Source organism: Parasteatoda tepidariorum, chromosome 3, assembly GCF_982258835.1.
Source record: "Parasteatoda tepidariorum strain Cologne lab strain chromosome 3, Ptep-v5.0, whole genome shotgun sequence".
Lineage (NCBI taxonomy): Eukaryota > Metazoa > Arthropoda > Arachnida > Araneae > Theridiidae > Parasteatoda > Parasteatoda tepidariorum.
This window is the reverse complement of record NC_141757.1, coordinates 110,583,424-110,599,211: the sequence shown is the minus strand read 5'-3', so window position 1 is coordinate 110,599,211 and position 15,788 is coordinate 110,583,424. Positions and strand designations below refer to the sequence as shown.

Sequence of the window (15,788 nt, the reverse complement as noted above, 5' to 3'; positions counted from 1 at the left end):
ACCTCTGCATCAAATGTGGAAAAGGTCAAATAAGGAAACGCGAAAAAATTTATATAAAACGAAAATATCAACAAGACAAATAAGTAGAATAAAATATAATCTAAATATTTGTGAGTGACGAAAACCATTAGTAGAGACCATTAAAACCTCTGCATCAAATGTGGAAAAGGTCAAATAAGGAAACGCGAAAAAATTTATATAAAACGAAAATATCAACAAGACAAATAAGTAGAATAAAATATAATCTAAATATTTGTGAGTGACGAAAACCATTAGTAGAGACCATTAAAACCTCTGCATCAAATGTGGAAAAGGTCAAATAAGGAAACGCGAAAAAATTTATATAAAACGAAAATATCAACAAGACAAATAAGTAGAATAAAATATAATCTAAATATTTGTGAGTGACGAAAACCATTAGTAGAGACCATTAAAACCTCTGCATCAAATGTGGAAAAGATCAAATAAGGAAACGCGAAAAAATATACATATAAAGAAAATATTAACAAGACAATTAAGAAGAATAAAATATATTCTAAATACTTGTGAGTGAAGAAAACCATTAGTAGAGACCATTAAAACCTCTGCATCAAATGTGGAAAAGGTCAAATAAGGAAACGCGAAAAAATTTATATAAAACGAAAATATCAACAAGACAAATAAGTAGAATAAAATATAATCTAAATATTTGTGAGTGACGAAAACCATTAGTAGAGACCATTAAAACCTCTGCATCAAATGTGGAAAAGATCAAATAAGGAAACGCGAAAAAATATACATATAAAGAAAATATTAACAAGACAATTAAGAAGAATAAAATATATTCTAAATACTTGTGAGTGAAGAAAACCATTAGTAGAGACCATTAAAACCTCTGCATCAAATGTGGAAAAGGTCAAATAAGGAAACGCGAAAAAATTTATATAAAACGAAAATATCAACAAGACAAATAAGTAGAATAAAATATAATCTAAATATTTGTGAGTGACGAAAACCATTAGTAGAGACCATTAAAACCTCTGCATCAAATGTGGAAAAGGTCAAATAAGGAAACGCGAAGAAATATATATAAAAAGAAAATATGAACAAGACAAATAAGTAGAATAAAATACATTCTAAATATATAGAGGGTTTTTCTGACGATCTCTAAAAGAGATCGAAAAATCTCATATTGCACTCAGAGTGCACTAAAAACGATGCTATCAATGATTTATTTTTAGAGTTGAAAATAGAACATATATAAAGATAGAATATATATAGGAAGATATATAAAGATAGAATGTAAAACCTAATTGTTTTTTCAAGAAGTTTCATTAAAATATAATTATTATTACTTTGTTATGGCAGAAGTAGTAATTTCTGTAAAAAGAAAATATTTCCGCTCAAACTGTCACGTAAGTGCAAATTGCAATTTGAGTTTCACGCTAAATACAATATTGCAAGTAGATATATAATCATTGAAGTTTATTATAACATTACGGAGTAATAGTCTAAAACTCACTTCATTAAGATGGATTGGAGCTCATAGAGTTTAGTAATCCGTTCAAAATCGGAATTAACGGATATTAAGGGTTAATTATAATATCAGAATTACTGCAAGGTATCTTATTTTCTATGACAGATTTCTGGACGGACGTATTAAAACCAGCTTTGATTTCTATTATTTGCTAACTTTCTAAGCCGAATTCATTATATTAGTAATACGAATTCAAACAGTTTTTAATTAAGTTTGAATTCAATTTATTGTATTTTAATTAAAATGAGTTGTAATACAACAAGACAAATAAGTAAAATACGCACAAAAATCTTAATTTTTTTTTTGTGAAAGTTTATAAAAATGTGTTTTGTTTGGTTAAAATTTTTAGAAGTCGCAATGACATTTTTATTTACTACTAGCTGAATACCCGTTCTCTGCATGGGGTAAATCAGTGCTGCGAAAAACTGTAAAATAATGCTCTAAACTGAAAGGCATATACCGACACAAAAAGAGCTTGATGGAAGAACCATGCAAGTGACATTTTTAGGGGAATTAATGAATCAGAGAATATAGAAAAAAGTGGTTGTATAAATATGGGTATGTTTAATGTAGCAGAACTGTTTTCGCCCTCACTTTAATCTTAATATAACTAATCCACATTAGATTTTAGAATTATTGCTTGGTAGTGGTAAATAAAATAAAGCAAACAATTATTAGTCCCGTATTCTAATAAATTGGTAGTAATATAGTTCGGTTACAACTTTTTTTTTGTTCTGAAAATGTCGCTTACCTAGTTCTTTCACTAAGCTTTTCAAATAATATAGCTAAAATAATTTTTTTTAAAATTCAATATTAATCGTTACTCTTATTGGTAGCTTTACGTTATTGAAGTAAGCAAAACTTTTGCAGTTCATCCCGTTAGAATAAAGACAAAATGTATTTAGTATTACTTGGCATGATGCTATCGCTAACGGTAAACTCATGATAGTCAACATTTACCTCTATCAAGTAATTTTCTCCTGAACATATGCCTTTCAAGAATACGTAAAACACTTATATCCAAAGCATCAATATTAAAACTGCTTAGTATTGGTGAAGTTTTTATAATCACCAAATATTACAATGTAATATTTCGTACATATATTAGAATATTTGGTACTGGTTACATTATCCTTCAACAATTAAGTTTTATGCAACATGCATTTGTCAGCTGCAGTCAACGAAAGCCAGTATTTAAAAAAAGAAAAATAGATTTCTTATTAGTATTTGATAAGGAATTTCGAGCAGGAACTTTTCTCTATCTGATCCATATTTTGCCGTTAAATTATTTATAAGTAGGGGTGGAAAAAAGTTCTTTTAATTCGAATTCTTTAAAATATTAATAACCTATTTTTGCGACCATTGGAAAAAAATATTTTCTGAAACTACAGAAAACCTGCAGTAGAATACTTATTAAAACTGCACCAATTACCATAATACCAGTAATACATATTACCATCGATGGTTACTTCCTACGGTTCTCCTGAATGAATTTCCCATTAACCTTTTCTCCATTAATTTTGCCTTTTAACACATAGTTTATTTTATTATTAAGCATTAGTGTTAATAATAATATGGCGATTTCTTACGGTTCCCCGTAACAAATAAGTATCCTATTTGCCATTATTTTTGCTTGTTAGTACGTCTCGATCCTGATTGGTTGTTAAAACGTAGCATTTGTTTACGTTAACAGCTGTTCTTTCCATTCTATTTCGAGTAAGTCAAGCCCCTCAAGTATCAATTCTCTTAAGCGACACATTCTATATTCTTTCACAACGATTTCAATTTCCTTCTCTAAATCTTACTTAACACAAATACAACCATCAAATCATGTAAAACACAAACAAACTAATTATCGAAGTTACCAAGTACACAAATCAAAAATATGTCACTGTTACAATGAAATGCATAAAAGAAAATTATAAACTTAAGTTGAGTAAAAGACGTAGAAGAGAAAGAATTATATTTTAAGAAACTCGATATGCGATTAGGTCTTGTATTTAATTGAATTCACGATAATTAACATTCTAACTTATGTGGAGAAACTTAGCTTGACTTTAACGTGCAATCTTGTTTATAAACCATCAGCTGGAGTTGAGGACATAAGGGACACACCCACCCACATGTAGACAAACAGTCATTTATTTATATGTTGTTGTTGTTAATTTGCGTCACACTAGAGCTGCACAATGGGCTATTGGCGACGGTCTGGGAAACATCTCAGAGGATGCTCCGAAGGCATGCCATCACAATTTCGATACTCTGCGGAGGGGATCATTTATATATATATATATATATATATCTTTGAAATATCAAAAAATTCATTACAACCTTTATTAGAGCCTTACAATTACGTTTCTGCAATAAGAAAATGTCAAGTTATTTCATGAATTTTGAAAATAAAAAGACTAAAACATAAGTGAAATGCTTTGTGTTGTATTTGTTAATGAGTAAATTGGATGGTAAATTATCATGAGATAATAAATGAATAGAACTATAAGTTAATTTTAATTTTTTAAAAGTTTTAAAGCGAATTTTTCTCAAAATGAAAGAAAAAAAAAATGAGAGTAAATTAAATAATTTCAAAATTTTGTAAGACATTTTGATTACGAACAAGCCCCATAGCAATTAAAGGAAACTAATTAAAAAAAAAGGAAGATATTTTTTGATTGAAAGTAGAGTTAATTGAAACTCAGAGAAACGAATAGGCAATTTCCTGCAATCATATCGCTTTTTCGAAATCCAATTAACTTTTTTGTTTTTGTTTCATTTCTAGTGCATATTTTAATCCATTCCCACTTTATATTATGTCCTCTGAATTAAAATGAAATGAATCGTCGAAAATATATTACATTGTATACATGTCTCATTTCTTAACTTATAAAAATGTGATATTGAATGGGCTTTTAATGAAAACTGAAGGAATATTTATTACATTTTGCTTCAAAAAAGTATAACGCACCTCTTAAATTAAATCTAAAACCTGAAGTTGAATAGATTTTTTTGCATAATGAAACGCCATTAAATTAAACATAGGTATTTAAAAAAATATCTATACAAAGACACTAGGCAAAATAAAACTTTTTCGATTTAAGCATCATTTTAGAGACAGTTTCACTAGTTGTCAGTTACTTTGATTAGTTTTCGGCTTTTTTAATTTGCCAGTTAAAAGAAAAAGATTTGAAATTATGCAGAATTTTTGAAATTATTCAACAATTTGAAATTATTCAACAATTTTGTTGAATAATGCATAAATGGGTATAAATGAGTACTTAAAAACATGGCGTGAATGCTGTAGAGAGCGCTGTGTAGGGCAATCGAAACAAGCCGATAGTGCAGGAAGCTGATCGTTGCCGCTTATCGTCACGAGTGGAATGGTAGAGGTGAACCTGTTCTATGGCCGCTGCAATTACCAGATCTGTTTATTCTGCATGGATTTCTTTCAGTGAAGTTACTTAAAAGCATCATCAAAGATACCCTTCTGAACTCCGACGCCAATCTCGTTCACAGATTGACTTAAAACGTTGCTGGAGACATTTATGGAAGGACCGAAAAGTGGCGCCTGAAAGCAGTCTTCTGACGTCATAAGGTAGGAAAAAGGCTTGCCAAATCTATGCACATATACAAATCTATTGCTTGCCCCCTTTACACGAGGCCTGTCATCAGGCTCTAGCTTGCTTTAAAGCAAACAACTTCGCCGAGCTAAGACAACTTCGAATCTGGCTGGAATTCAGGCGAGTGATGATTGGGTCTTAGCGTCACGTGGTTATTTTTCGCTCATCCAGGTAGGGTAGTTAACACAAGGAATGTTGTTAATTTTACAAGCCTTTTTTCAAGCTTGTGACGTCAGAAGAGTGCCTTCAGATTCCTTTTTTTTCAGCTCTTGTGTTAATAGGTTGTAAAAAGTTCATCTTGCAAAGATAGGCGAAAATTTACCACGTGACGCTTGGTGCCAATCATCTCGCACCTATTTTCCGACCTGTCTTGGCAAAGTCTTCACCATACAAAGCTTGTCTGAAAGCATTCTAGGAGAATTGGTAGCTAAAAAATCAGATTTTCGTTCTTCTTATGACGTCATGCGTCTGATGTCAGCCCTCGTGCAAATAGGGAGTAAGTTATTCCTTGTGGCTGACGATGCCTTATGATGCGTTTTCGCTTTTTAAGCATTTGCTGTGACACGTTCATTTAAAAAAAAGAACTTGTTATAGCGCGGCTTTGAAGGGAACTTCTCCAGACTAAAAATCTGGAGCTGCCTGCTATGGTAACAAGTGAGAGTACATCTCTAATGGGGGTTAAATGGCGGAAAGAAGGTGTCAATTGGTTTACTCACGCCGACCTATGTCAAGATTCAGACAAAACTATTCACCCTTATTCGAAGTGTCCTTTCCTCGTAACCATAGTACCTGCCACGACGCGAGAGAGGTGTCTGGAGAAGGTTCTCTTGAAAACCGCACTATACATTTGTCTTTGTCCCTTTGGTTTATTTTTCTACTTTTTTTACTCTTCAGGATTTTCCCTCTGCTTTCCAGGGATTTTTACCGCGAATCATTTCTTAATTATCCTCTCTTATTAAATTTTGGTCAGCTATTTTCCAAAAACACTTTATATATGTAGAACTGACTGACCCCTTACTATTTGAAAATTTACAAATTTTGGCTTAACAGTTCGGTTTGCTTTTACTAAAAGATATCATTCAAATACGATCGGCAATTCTTTTGCCAAATCAATATAATAGTCCTGTAGGTAAACTAATATGTTTATATAATTTGTCAAGAATAAATACTTATGTTGAAGGTTTTCATTGATTTGCAAAGATAGAATAAACATTTGTTATATGCTGAAGTTAGCTATATTATTTGCCAAGATAGAGTAAACACTTACGTGGGAGGTTTTCTTTGATTTGACGTATGTGCTTATGCAAGAAGCAGGAGCTCTTTGAACGCATCTTTCATGTACGGTATACTTGCAAACTGTAAAACAAAAAATAATGAGTATACGTTTCAGAATAAGAAAAATAATTTAAAAATGTCTTATGAGTGAGTATGATAATAATTTCAGCTTATAACAATGGTAATTTTTGATAACAAATGTTTTAAATGATTAATTGTGACAAAAGTAAAACTTCTTGCACTTTGATACTTGACTATTTTTTAAATAGAAAAAAATACCCTTCTCTCCTAAGGAAGTCGAATTAAGCTTATTACGATTATCATTAACTTAATTCTACAATTTGATTTTATGAAGAATTTAATTAACATTCAAAATAATCTTAGCAATTGCCCGGCTGTATGGTGGTCAGGGAGCTGACCTCATGCCAGAAAGGTCCTGTGTTCGAATCCCAGACAAGGCAGCAGGGATATTTTTACTTTCTTTTTACTGTACTATCTGCCCTTTTTACTGTGCGAGCAGCTTTGGTCCACCTAATAGGGTGCCCCTGAAAAAGTGGTCAACATATTTGTCTTTCTGATACTCGAGTAACGAATGGCAATATCCGTTTGGGCATTGAAATATGTTAGCAATACAGGAAAAAAAACAAAAATATTAGCGCAAATATTTAATCGGTTTCTAAACGTCGTTATTAGTTTACAAAAGATTAATTTTTTTACAATTAGAATCAATTCGAGTTATTTTATGTAATTAATAATTGCATTAATTACCAGAATTAATTAGCATTTGTTGCTTTTGAGCAGCTGAGATTGCCAAACACATTGTGCTATAAATTTTAATAATCACTATTCTATATTTTATATTTATCCGTACTAATGTGATAAGAAACTAAAATGCGAGTATGTGATAAACAGTTGCAAAGTAAAATTTTTTTATAAAGAGAATAGAAAATAAATAAACAATTCTGAATTTTAGTTGAATTGCACAACTATAAATGTGAAAACTTACAGATGCAACACAGTCCTTTCTTTCCAAGACCAACTAGCATATTGAGGCATAAATTACAATAGGCAGGTCTGTTGAAATGTTTAAGTCGCCAAACATGATTTCCATCATCTTTGACATTCTACAAAAAATAATATGCATTTCAATATGCAACTTAAATTGAATTACGCATTTTAAAAAGTGCAATGCATCACATAATATCATATACATCATAATATGCTTTGTGAATCTTCAAATGTATTATACTCTTAAAATACGTATTTTACTTCTTAATGGATTTATTTTTTAAAATTATATAAATATGTATTTTACAAAACATGCATTTTCCCTCTTAAAATATATTATAGATTTTAAAATATACTGTACGTCTCCTTTCTTCATGGTTTACACAGCTTTACTAATTTTAAAATAGAAACAATCTAATTTATATTTGTCTAGGAATATTTATGAAATGCTGGAAAATGAGTCCCAAATAATGCAAGTGTTATTTACATAATCACTGTAACGGAACATAGATAGTATAAAATAAAATAAAATTTTAAGCATAAAATAAAATTAATTTTCGAGTTTATTGTTTCAAATAAGTAATCATACTTTTTCAAAAAGAATTTATTTATTCCTTATAAGCAAATATAATAGCACAAAAGAATAATTTATTTGAAATACAATGTTTGTGTATTAAAAGATTAATTACATAAAATCGTTTGAGACTAGAATTTCCATGATTATTTTTTAAAATAAATCATTGTGCTTCAAAGAATGGCAATACTTTTGGTAAGGTAAATAACATGACAAAAATTTAACTATTACTTAAGATCTGAAAAGCAAGGGTTAAATAAATTTTGAAATTTGTTTAAAGATTTATAAATTATTAAAAAAGCAAATATTTCTCAAAAAGCAAATTATTTCGCTTAACCCATATCGATAAAGAATACAGATATATTAAACATTCGTTATTGTATCTTTAAAATGACTTCATGATGAATTGAGGAATTTCAAATTAAGCTAACCTATTGTAACTTGAGTAGAAATGTGAAAATGTCATTGTTTTTTTTTTTTAAAAAAATAATTTATTTTAAATTAATGTTCCTAATAATTTATTATCAAATGGTTATTAATTGATGGTGTTAATGACTATTGATAATTAGAAACGTTTTAACATTTACTTTAAATTTAGAATATTTCAGACGTAATACTTAAAATTCAGATAATTCGTATTCAAATAGTATTTTGCCTTTTCAGTGCTTTTTTTTTAAAGTTATTAAAAATTTTAACAAAAAAAATCTAATCCAAAAATCTTATTTTTCTGTTTGGTACAATTTTCCAAAAGAACAAATTGGGGAAATTGGTTGAGTAAAATACCTCTAACGCTTTGATGGTTAATGTGTTTTTATCTGAGTGAAACACTATTTAGTATTTTTGCAGCCATCAGCGATACAATTATCTGCAATCGAAAATAAAATTCATACTTTCAATAAGGGAAAATTGAAAGTATGAATTTTATTTTTGATTCCAGATAATTGGGTACATGCAACTCGAGAAGAAGAAGACAGCTAAAATTAACTGGTTGTGTATAAACAAGATGGCGTATTACAGTTATTAGGTTTGGTGTATTATCCCGCTGAATCAACTTTTGAATCAAATTTAATTTAGCTGCAGATTAGGTTCGGCACCCACACATGGCATCACTTACAGGGTCACATATGATAATAATTGTGATAATAAAAACTTTATGGTATTGATCCTTATGATTTTTAACTATTTCAGAAGGTAATTAACTTCTAATTTAAAGTCATATAGGATAAAAAAGACATGCAAAATTGTGGGGTTTGATATCCTTTTATTTTGCTATTTATAAGCAATACACTAAAATGAAAGAGATATATTTTTAAATTTTTTTAAAGAGTTTCGCAATATTCATTAACTTTCTTGGGCATTAGTAAAGAATAAAATTTTAATGAGCTTTATATATTTTTAAAAAAATTTAAGTTATTTTTAGACTTTTACTTACTTATTTGTATTTAAAAGTGAATGTAATGCCATTGTGACCTTTTGTTTTTATCTAAAAACCGATTTCATTAGTCCATTTACTTTGTTTCTAATCTTTTAAGAACTTTGACTTAATCTTCAAAACATCAGGAAGTCCTTAATGATGTGGGAAAAAAGTTATGAAGCTACTCATGTATTAAACACAAAATGGTTAAAAAAAGTGTCTCAACTTCAAAAAAATGCTCTGATGGCAAAAAAGTTCTGATGGCGTTAGGAAGCTTCCAAGAAGAGAAATGATAAATAAATTCACCTGATCAAAACTTTTTTCACGGAAATAAAATGCTGAAAAATGTCTTTCTTGTTATAATTAGATGTTATATTAATATATTTTTTTCTGACTTAATCTTCAGAACTTTGTGTTTGACTTTTACGCAATGATGAGAAAAAATAATGGCGTATTTTTTTGGCAGACTTTAATTTATTTATTTTAATTGAGTATAAAAATTAAGCAAGTTCGTATTAAAAATTACTCAAAAGTTGAAAAAAAAGAATTTTATTTTATTTAAAGTTTTTTTTTAAAAAAATCTAATTTATTACTTTCACATTTTTTTATTCATATTGATGAAAACAGTGCAATTGATTAGGTGATTTTATCCCCTTAATTAATACAGGGGATGCGGTTTTATTACAGAAAAATAAAATTATGAAAAACTAGCCATCGTCTATAATAGGGCCTAAAAATAAATAACGCTTCTCAAAAACGCCACTACAAACTTATATTTTATTTTATAACTGACGTTAAACTGCCGACTCAATTCGGAGTTTACGACTATCATTATTCAACTTCTTATCCTTGTAGTTTTGTATCCAATCCAGAAAGTAAAAGAACTCCTGTATCAAGCATCGAGACAAACTAGCCTCCGTGGAGGACTTTTTGATGAAACTAAGCCGCAGTTGCGTTAAATGGAGAGGAATAGCTCCCTCGGTTAGCCGGACAGTAAGAGGATTCTAACCCATGATCCGTCTACCACTGAGAATATTTTATGCAAGCACTGTGGTCGGTGCGAGCTGGGAGTAGAATTCGTATAGCCCAGCAAATGCTGGGATTCGGACCTGGATCATTGGGAGACGACCAAATAATAAGGACTTTTGGGGGACATTGTAATTGTTTAGAATATCTCTATGTTTTTGAGACGCTGTAGATTTCGCTTTTTGATTGAGCTTTCGCCTCCCAATGAGATGACCCAGGTTCGAATCTCAGCCGTGGCTGGTTGGTGCAAATTCTTCTCCCGACTCTCACTGAACATAGTTCTAACGTAAAATATCATTTGTGGAAGACAGATCATGGGTTGGACTCCCCTTACCGTCGGAATAACCGTGGGAGGTTTTCGTGGTTTTTCTCTCCATACAACGCAATTGCTGGTGAGTTCTATCAGAAAGTTCTCCACGAAGGCTAATTTGCCCCAAAATTCAGGGATTCGACTGTCTTCTGGGTTGGGTTCAAAATTACAAGGCTACAAATTTGAACATCGTTAGTCGTAAACTCAAAATTGGGTCAGCTGTTCAACGCCGTTTAAAATAAAGTATTTCTATGTTAAATAACGTAGATTTTTTCTTTTTTTGGAAAATTCGATGTTTATTGGAAATTTCGGACAGCCTGCACCATTCGTTTAAAACTTATAACATTGAGCCTTGTAGACACTTTGAAGAGTGACGTCAGCAGTTTGCAATAAACCGTATTTTCCAATTAGCTTACGACATATAGATCTAGCATAGATATACATTCATGTTTCAACTATTCCACAAATCGCATAAAATTTTGAATACAGGATGTAGGATTTAGATATAATAATTTTCTAACTGTTTAAACAATCATGCAATTGAATAATAATCAGTATCGTTACAGTCACTAAATATAGAGTACTATATTAAACATTCATTACAGGGAGAAGTACATACTCTATTCTCGAATGCCAGATTAAATATTTCAGATCCAATTCCATTCATAATCCCAACTTCTAGCTTGGAGGTGAATTAGAGCAATTAAAATTACAGCATGATAAGTTAGCACCAATTAGACGGGGATTTCCATTTTCTACACGAGAATTACGATTATGACGTATTTACAGTTCTCCACCAATCATTCGGAAAGGCATCGAATTTTGCCCCGACTACGAAAACAGAGTTGTGCAATTAATTTTGCATAATAACGCTTGACGCACAAACTCAGCAACCTGGATTGGGTTACCTCATTAGTCGATTAATAATAACTAAATTAGAGGCGGTAATGCGAAATATGGAAGAATTTGTTTGAGACTTCGGATTGATTAATATCCTCTTTCACTTTAATTGATATTCTAAAACGTCTTTAAAAGATGAGTCTGTTATGGCGAATATTGATAGCAATAAAAACAGATAATCTGAAGTGGAAATAATTAACCAATCATATTTACTAAATTAATTGACATTAAAAAACAACTATTCGTCTAATAAAAAGCTGCACCTAAAGATTTAACTGTAAATTACTATACACTGTGAAAAAATCTGGGTCAAATTACTGTGAAAAGTACCGATACTCTAGGTGCCATATCTTACTGAATCCAATCCCAACAGTGGATCTGAACAATTAACAATCTGAAGTAGAAATAGTTAACCAATCATATTTCCTAAATTAATTGACATTCAAAAACAACTATTCGTCTAATAAAAAGCTGCATCTTAAGATTTAACTGTAAATTACTATACACTGTGAAAAAATCTGGGTCAAATTACGGTGAAAAGTACCGATACTCTAGGTGCCATATCTTACTGAATCCAATCCCAACAGTGGATCTGAACAATTAACAATCTGAAGTGGAAATAGTTAACCAATCATATTTCCTAAATTAATTGACATTAAAAAACAACCATTCGTCTAATAAAAAGCTGCACCTAAAGATTTAACTGTAAATTACTATACACTGTGAAAAAATCTGGGTCAAATTACGGTGAAAAGTACCGATACTCTAGGTGCCATATCTTACTGAATCTAATCCCAACAGTGGATCTGAACAATTAACAATCTGAAGTGGAAATAGTTAACCAATCATATTTCCTAAATTAATTGACATTAAAAAACAACCATTCGTCTAATAAAAAGCTGCACCTAAAGATTTAACTGTAAATTACTATACACTGTGAAAAAATCTGGGTCAAATTACGGTGAAAAGTACCGATACTCTAGGTGCCATATCTTACTGAATCCAATCCCAACAGTGGATCTGAACAATTAACAATCTGAAGTAGAAATAGTTAACTAGTTAACCAATCATATTTCCTAAATCAATTGACATTCAAAAACAAATATTCGTCTATAAAAAAGTGTACATAAAGATTTACCTGTATATTATTATACACTGAAAAAAATTTTAGGTCAAATTACGGTAAAAAGTACCGGCACTCTAGGTGCCGTATCTTACCGAATCCAATCCCAACAGTACAAGCAGCGGTATAGTTGTCAATCCTCCTCTTTTCCATTCGTCTAAGGAAACGGTGCCATCTGCATCGTAATCTATCTCGACCATCATATCTTGCAAAATCTATAAATATCAGAAAATTGAATTTTACAAAAATAAAACTATTCACAAAGATGCACTTTTTATGATTGATTTTAAAGGAGGAGCAAATGTTGCGAATATTATATGAATTACAGCAGTGAATATATACCATTTAAAAAGATACACTTGTTTAATTATTGATATTAAAGGAAAAGCAAATGCTGTGAATATTGTATGAATTTCAGCAATAAATATATACCTTTTAAAAGGAACACTTGTTGAGATTGATATTAAAAGAGAAGCAAATGCTGTGAATATTGCATGAATTTCAGCCGTGAATATTGTATTCATTTCAGCAATGAATATATACCGTTTAAAAAGATGCACTTTTTATGATTGACATTAAAAGAGAAACAAATGTTGTGAATATTTTATGAATTTTTGCAGAGATAATGAACCATTTAAAAAGATACACTTATTATAATTGATATTAAAAGAGAAGAAGTGTTGAATTTTTAATTTGAAATGTATGAATATCAGCAATTAATATGTTTATTTATCTACTCGTAGTTAATGAAACCGAAAATGATAGACAAATTAGATATTATATTTAAAATACTATAAATATATTTGGGTCGTACACAAATCTGCTGCGGCAGTTTACCATTTACAGGGCAATGTTTTCTAACTGCTACGTCAAAATATTTTTGGGATTGAGAATGATTTATTAGCAGAAATTAATCTAGCTCATTTTCTAGAATTAATAGAATTTTTAAGACTACTTATTAGGTGAGAATATAAAAATTCTATTTACTGTGAGAAATTGGCTATATGCTTATAAATAGTTATAAATTCTTATTATTATTCTGAAGTTATAAATTCTTTGTTTCAAACTACAAATAAACTTAATGAGAAATGATCAAACACAAAATAGAAAATAATTGCCCGTTGATGGCTTTCTTCTTGACCCCATGTTTACCTTTACAGTTAGCCACTATTATGCAACAAAACCTTTCATTGAATTTTTTTTGTTGCATTTTTTAAAGTTATAAGAAGATTTAATCTCACATCATAGATGGAAAAAGACATCTAAAAATACACATGGATAATTAACAATTAATTTGGTTAGTGGAAAGTACGGTCTCATAAAGGGTTAACGAAAAAAAGTAGTAAAAATCATAATATCTATTTCTACTTTTCATGCATTTTGCGTGAAAGTTATTCATTTAAGATTTGAAAATAACGTGCAAAAAAACTTTTATACTGATTTATTGTTTCGTTCTAAATGTTCCTAAATAAATAAAAACTTAAAAACTACGTTTGAAACCCCTTAGTTTCAAATGTACTCTGTAAATGTTCTTTCTGCTTTTTTTAAACTTTCTTGTTAGAAATTCTTTTAAAGATGCCAAACTTTTCTTATAAAATGATTTAACGATAGAAGAAACAATTTTCTTCAATACTGTGATTCAAGAGCATTTTTGTGAGTAAAAAATTATAGTTCAAAAATCTAGTAAAATAATTCAGTGGATTATATTCAACTGTTCAATGCAAATACATTGATGTGCTGGAAAAATACAAAAATTGGAAAAGCTAATTTAATCAGATGGCTACACTGTCGGCAAACAAAAAATCTTAACAAGATCAATGCAACCAGCGTTAGGTTTTTTTTGTTGCCGGTACTTAGTCCTAAGTCAATTATAGTACGGTTAATTATTCCATGAATTAAAATTTTGGCAGACCTTAATTAAAAGCAAAATGTTTCTAAAAATATTCTAAAGCAATATTTATACATCTTCAGCCTTAAAGCGAACTTTTTTTATTTTTGATTAACCTGATTTTTTAAGTTCATAAATAGGTTATTTTATGCCTCAAGTTTCATGAAAAATAATGAAGGTATTAATTAAACATCTTTTTATTTACACGAAGTTAGAATGCTCCTTAGAATATAATAATTTTAAATAATTCTGATAACTTTCAATGTTTTTAACTCTATAATCTCAAATTTTATGAACCTTATATCGATATACAAGATACCTTATGTTCCAAGCTTCATTGACGTAATATTTAAAACTTTAAGTAATTATTAATAAAAAAACTATTTTTTTTATCAAGGGTAATTAAAATACTCTTTATAATATAATAATTTTAAATAATTTTATTTATATTTAATGTTTTATTACAATTGTTTTTTCAATGCTTTAACCTAATTTTCATCCATATCAAAAATTCCTTACTGTACCAAATTAATAAAAAGTAATATTTAAAATTCCAGAAGATATTAATTAAAACAGTTTACAAGTTCACGTAATTCAATATTTTGAATAATTTTAATAAATTTTAATTTTTTTATAGCTAGAAATCTAACATTCTGTACAATATATTCATAAACAAGATGTCTTGCATACCAATTTCATAAAAAAATAATATCGAAAATTTAAAAAGTTATTAATTAAAAAATCTTGTTTTACAAAACGTAATTAAAATTTCCTCAATAATACAAAAGATTCTAATTAATTTTTAATTTTTATTAGAATTTCTTTTCAATGCTTTAATCTAAATTTTGTGCATCGTATGTGTATATGCAAGATACCTAATGTACTAAGTTTCATAAAAAATATTTAAAATTCGAGAAGACATTAATTGAAACACTTTTTTAATTACACGCAATTAAAATGACCCTTATGCAATGATTTTAATAATTTTAATGCTAGAAATCTAATTTTGTGTACAATATATTTATAAACAAAAAACCTTGTGCACCAACAAACATACAAAATATTATTAAAAATTTAAAAAGTTATTCACTAAAGCGCTTTTTTAATTATATATAATTACGATGCCTATTTTAATGAAAT

At 29.3% G+C, this 15,788-nt stretch overlaps 1 protein-coding gene across 8 annotated transcripts in view; it reads right to left on the bottom strand.

The window, feature by feature from the left end:
- The window catches only part of Dgk (diacyl glycerol kinase 1), a 464,938-nt gene that overhangs the window by 54,545 nt on the left and 394,605 nt on the right, over positions 1–15,788 (bottom strand). For all 8 annotated transcript variants that reach the window (XM_087159924.1, XM_087159926.1, XM_087159928.1 and 5 more), the window contains exons 12-14: positions 12,856–12,975; positions 7,412–7,529; positions 6,398–6,486 (exon numbers count right to left, since the gene is read on the bottom strand). In XM_087159924.1, the coding sequence (XP_087016050.1) occupies positions 6,398–6,486; positions 7,412–7,529; positions 12,856–12,975 (327 nt within the window). The remainder of the gene's footprint in view (positions 1–6,397; positions 6,487–7,411; positions 7,530–12,855; positions 12,976–15,788) is intronic.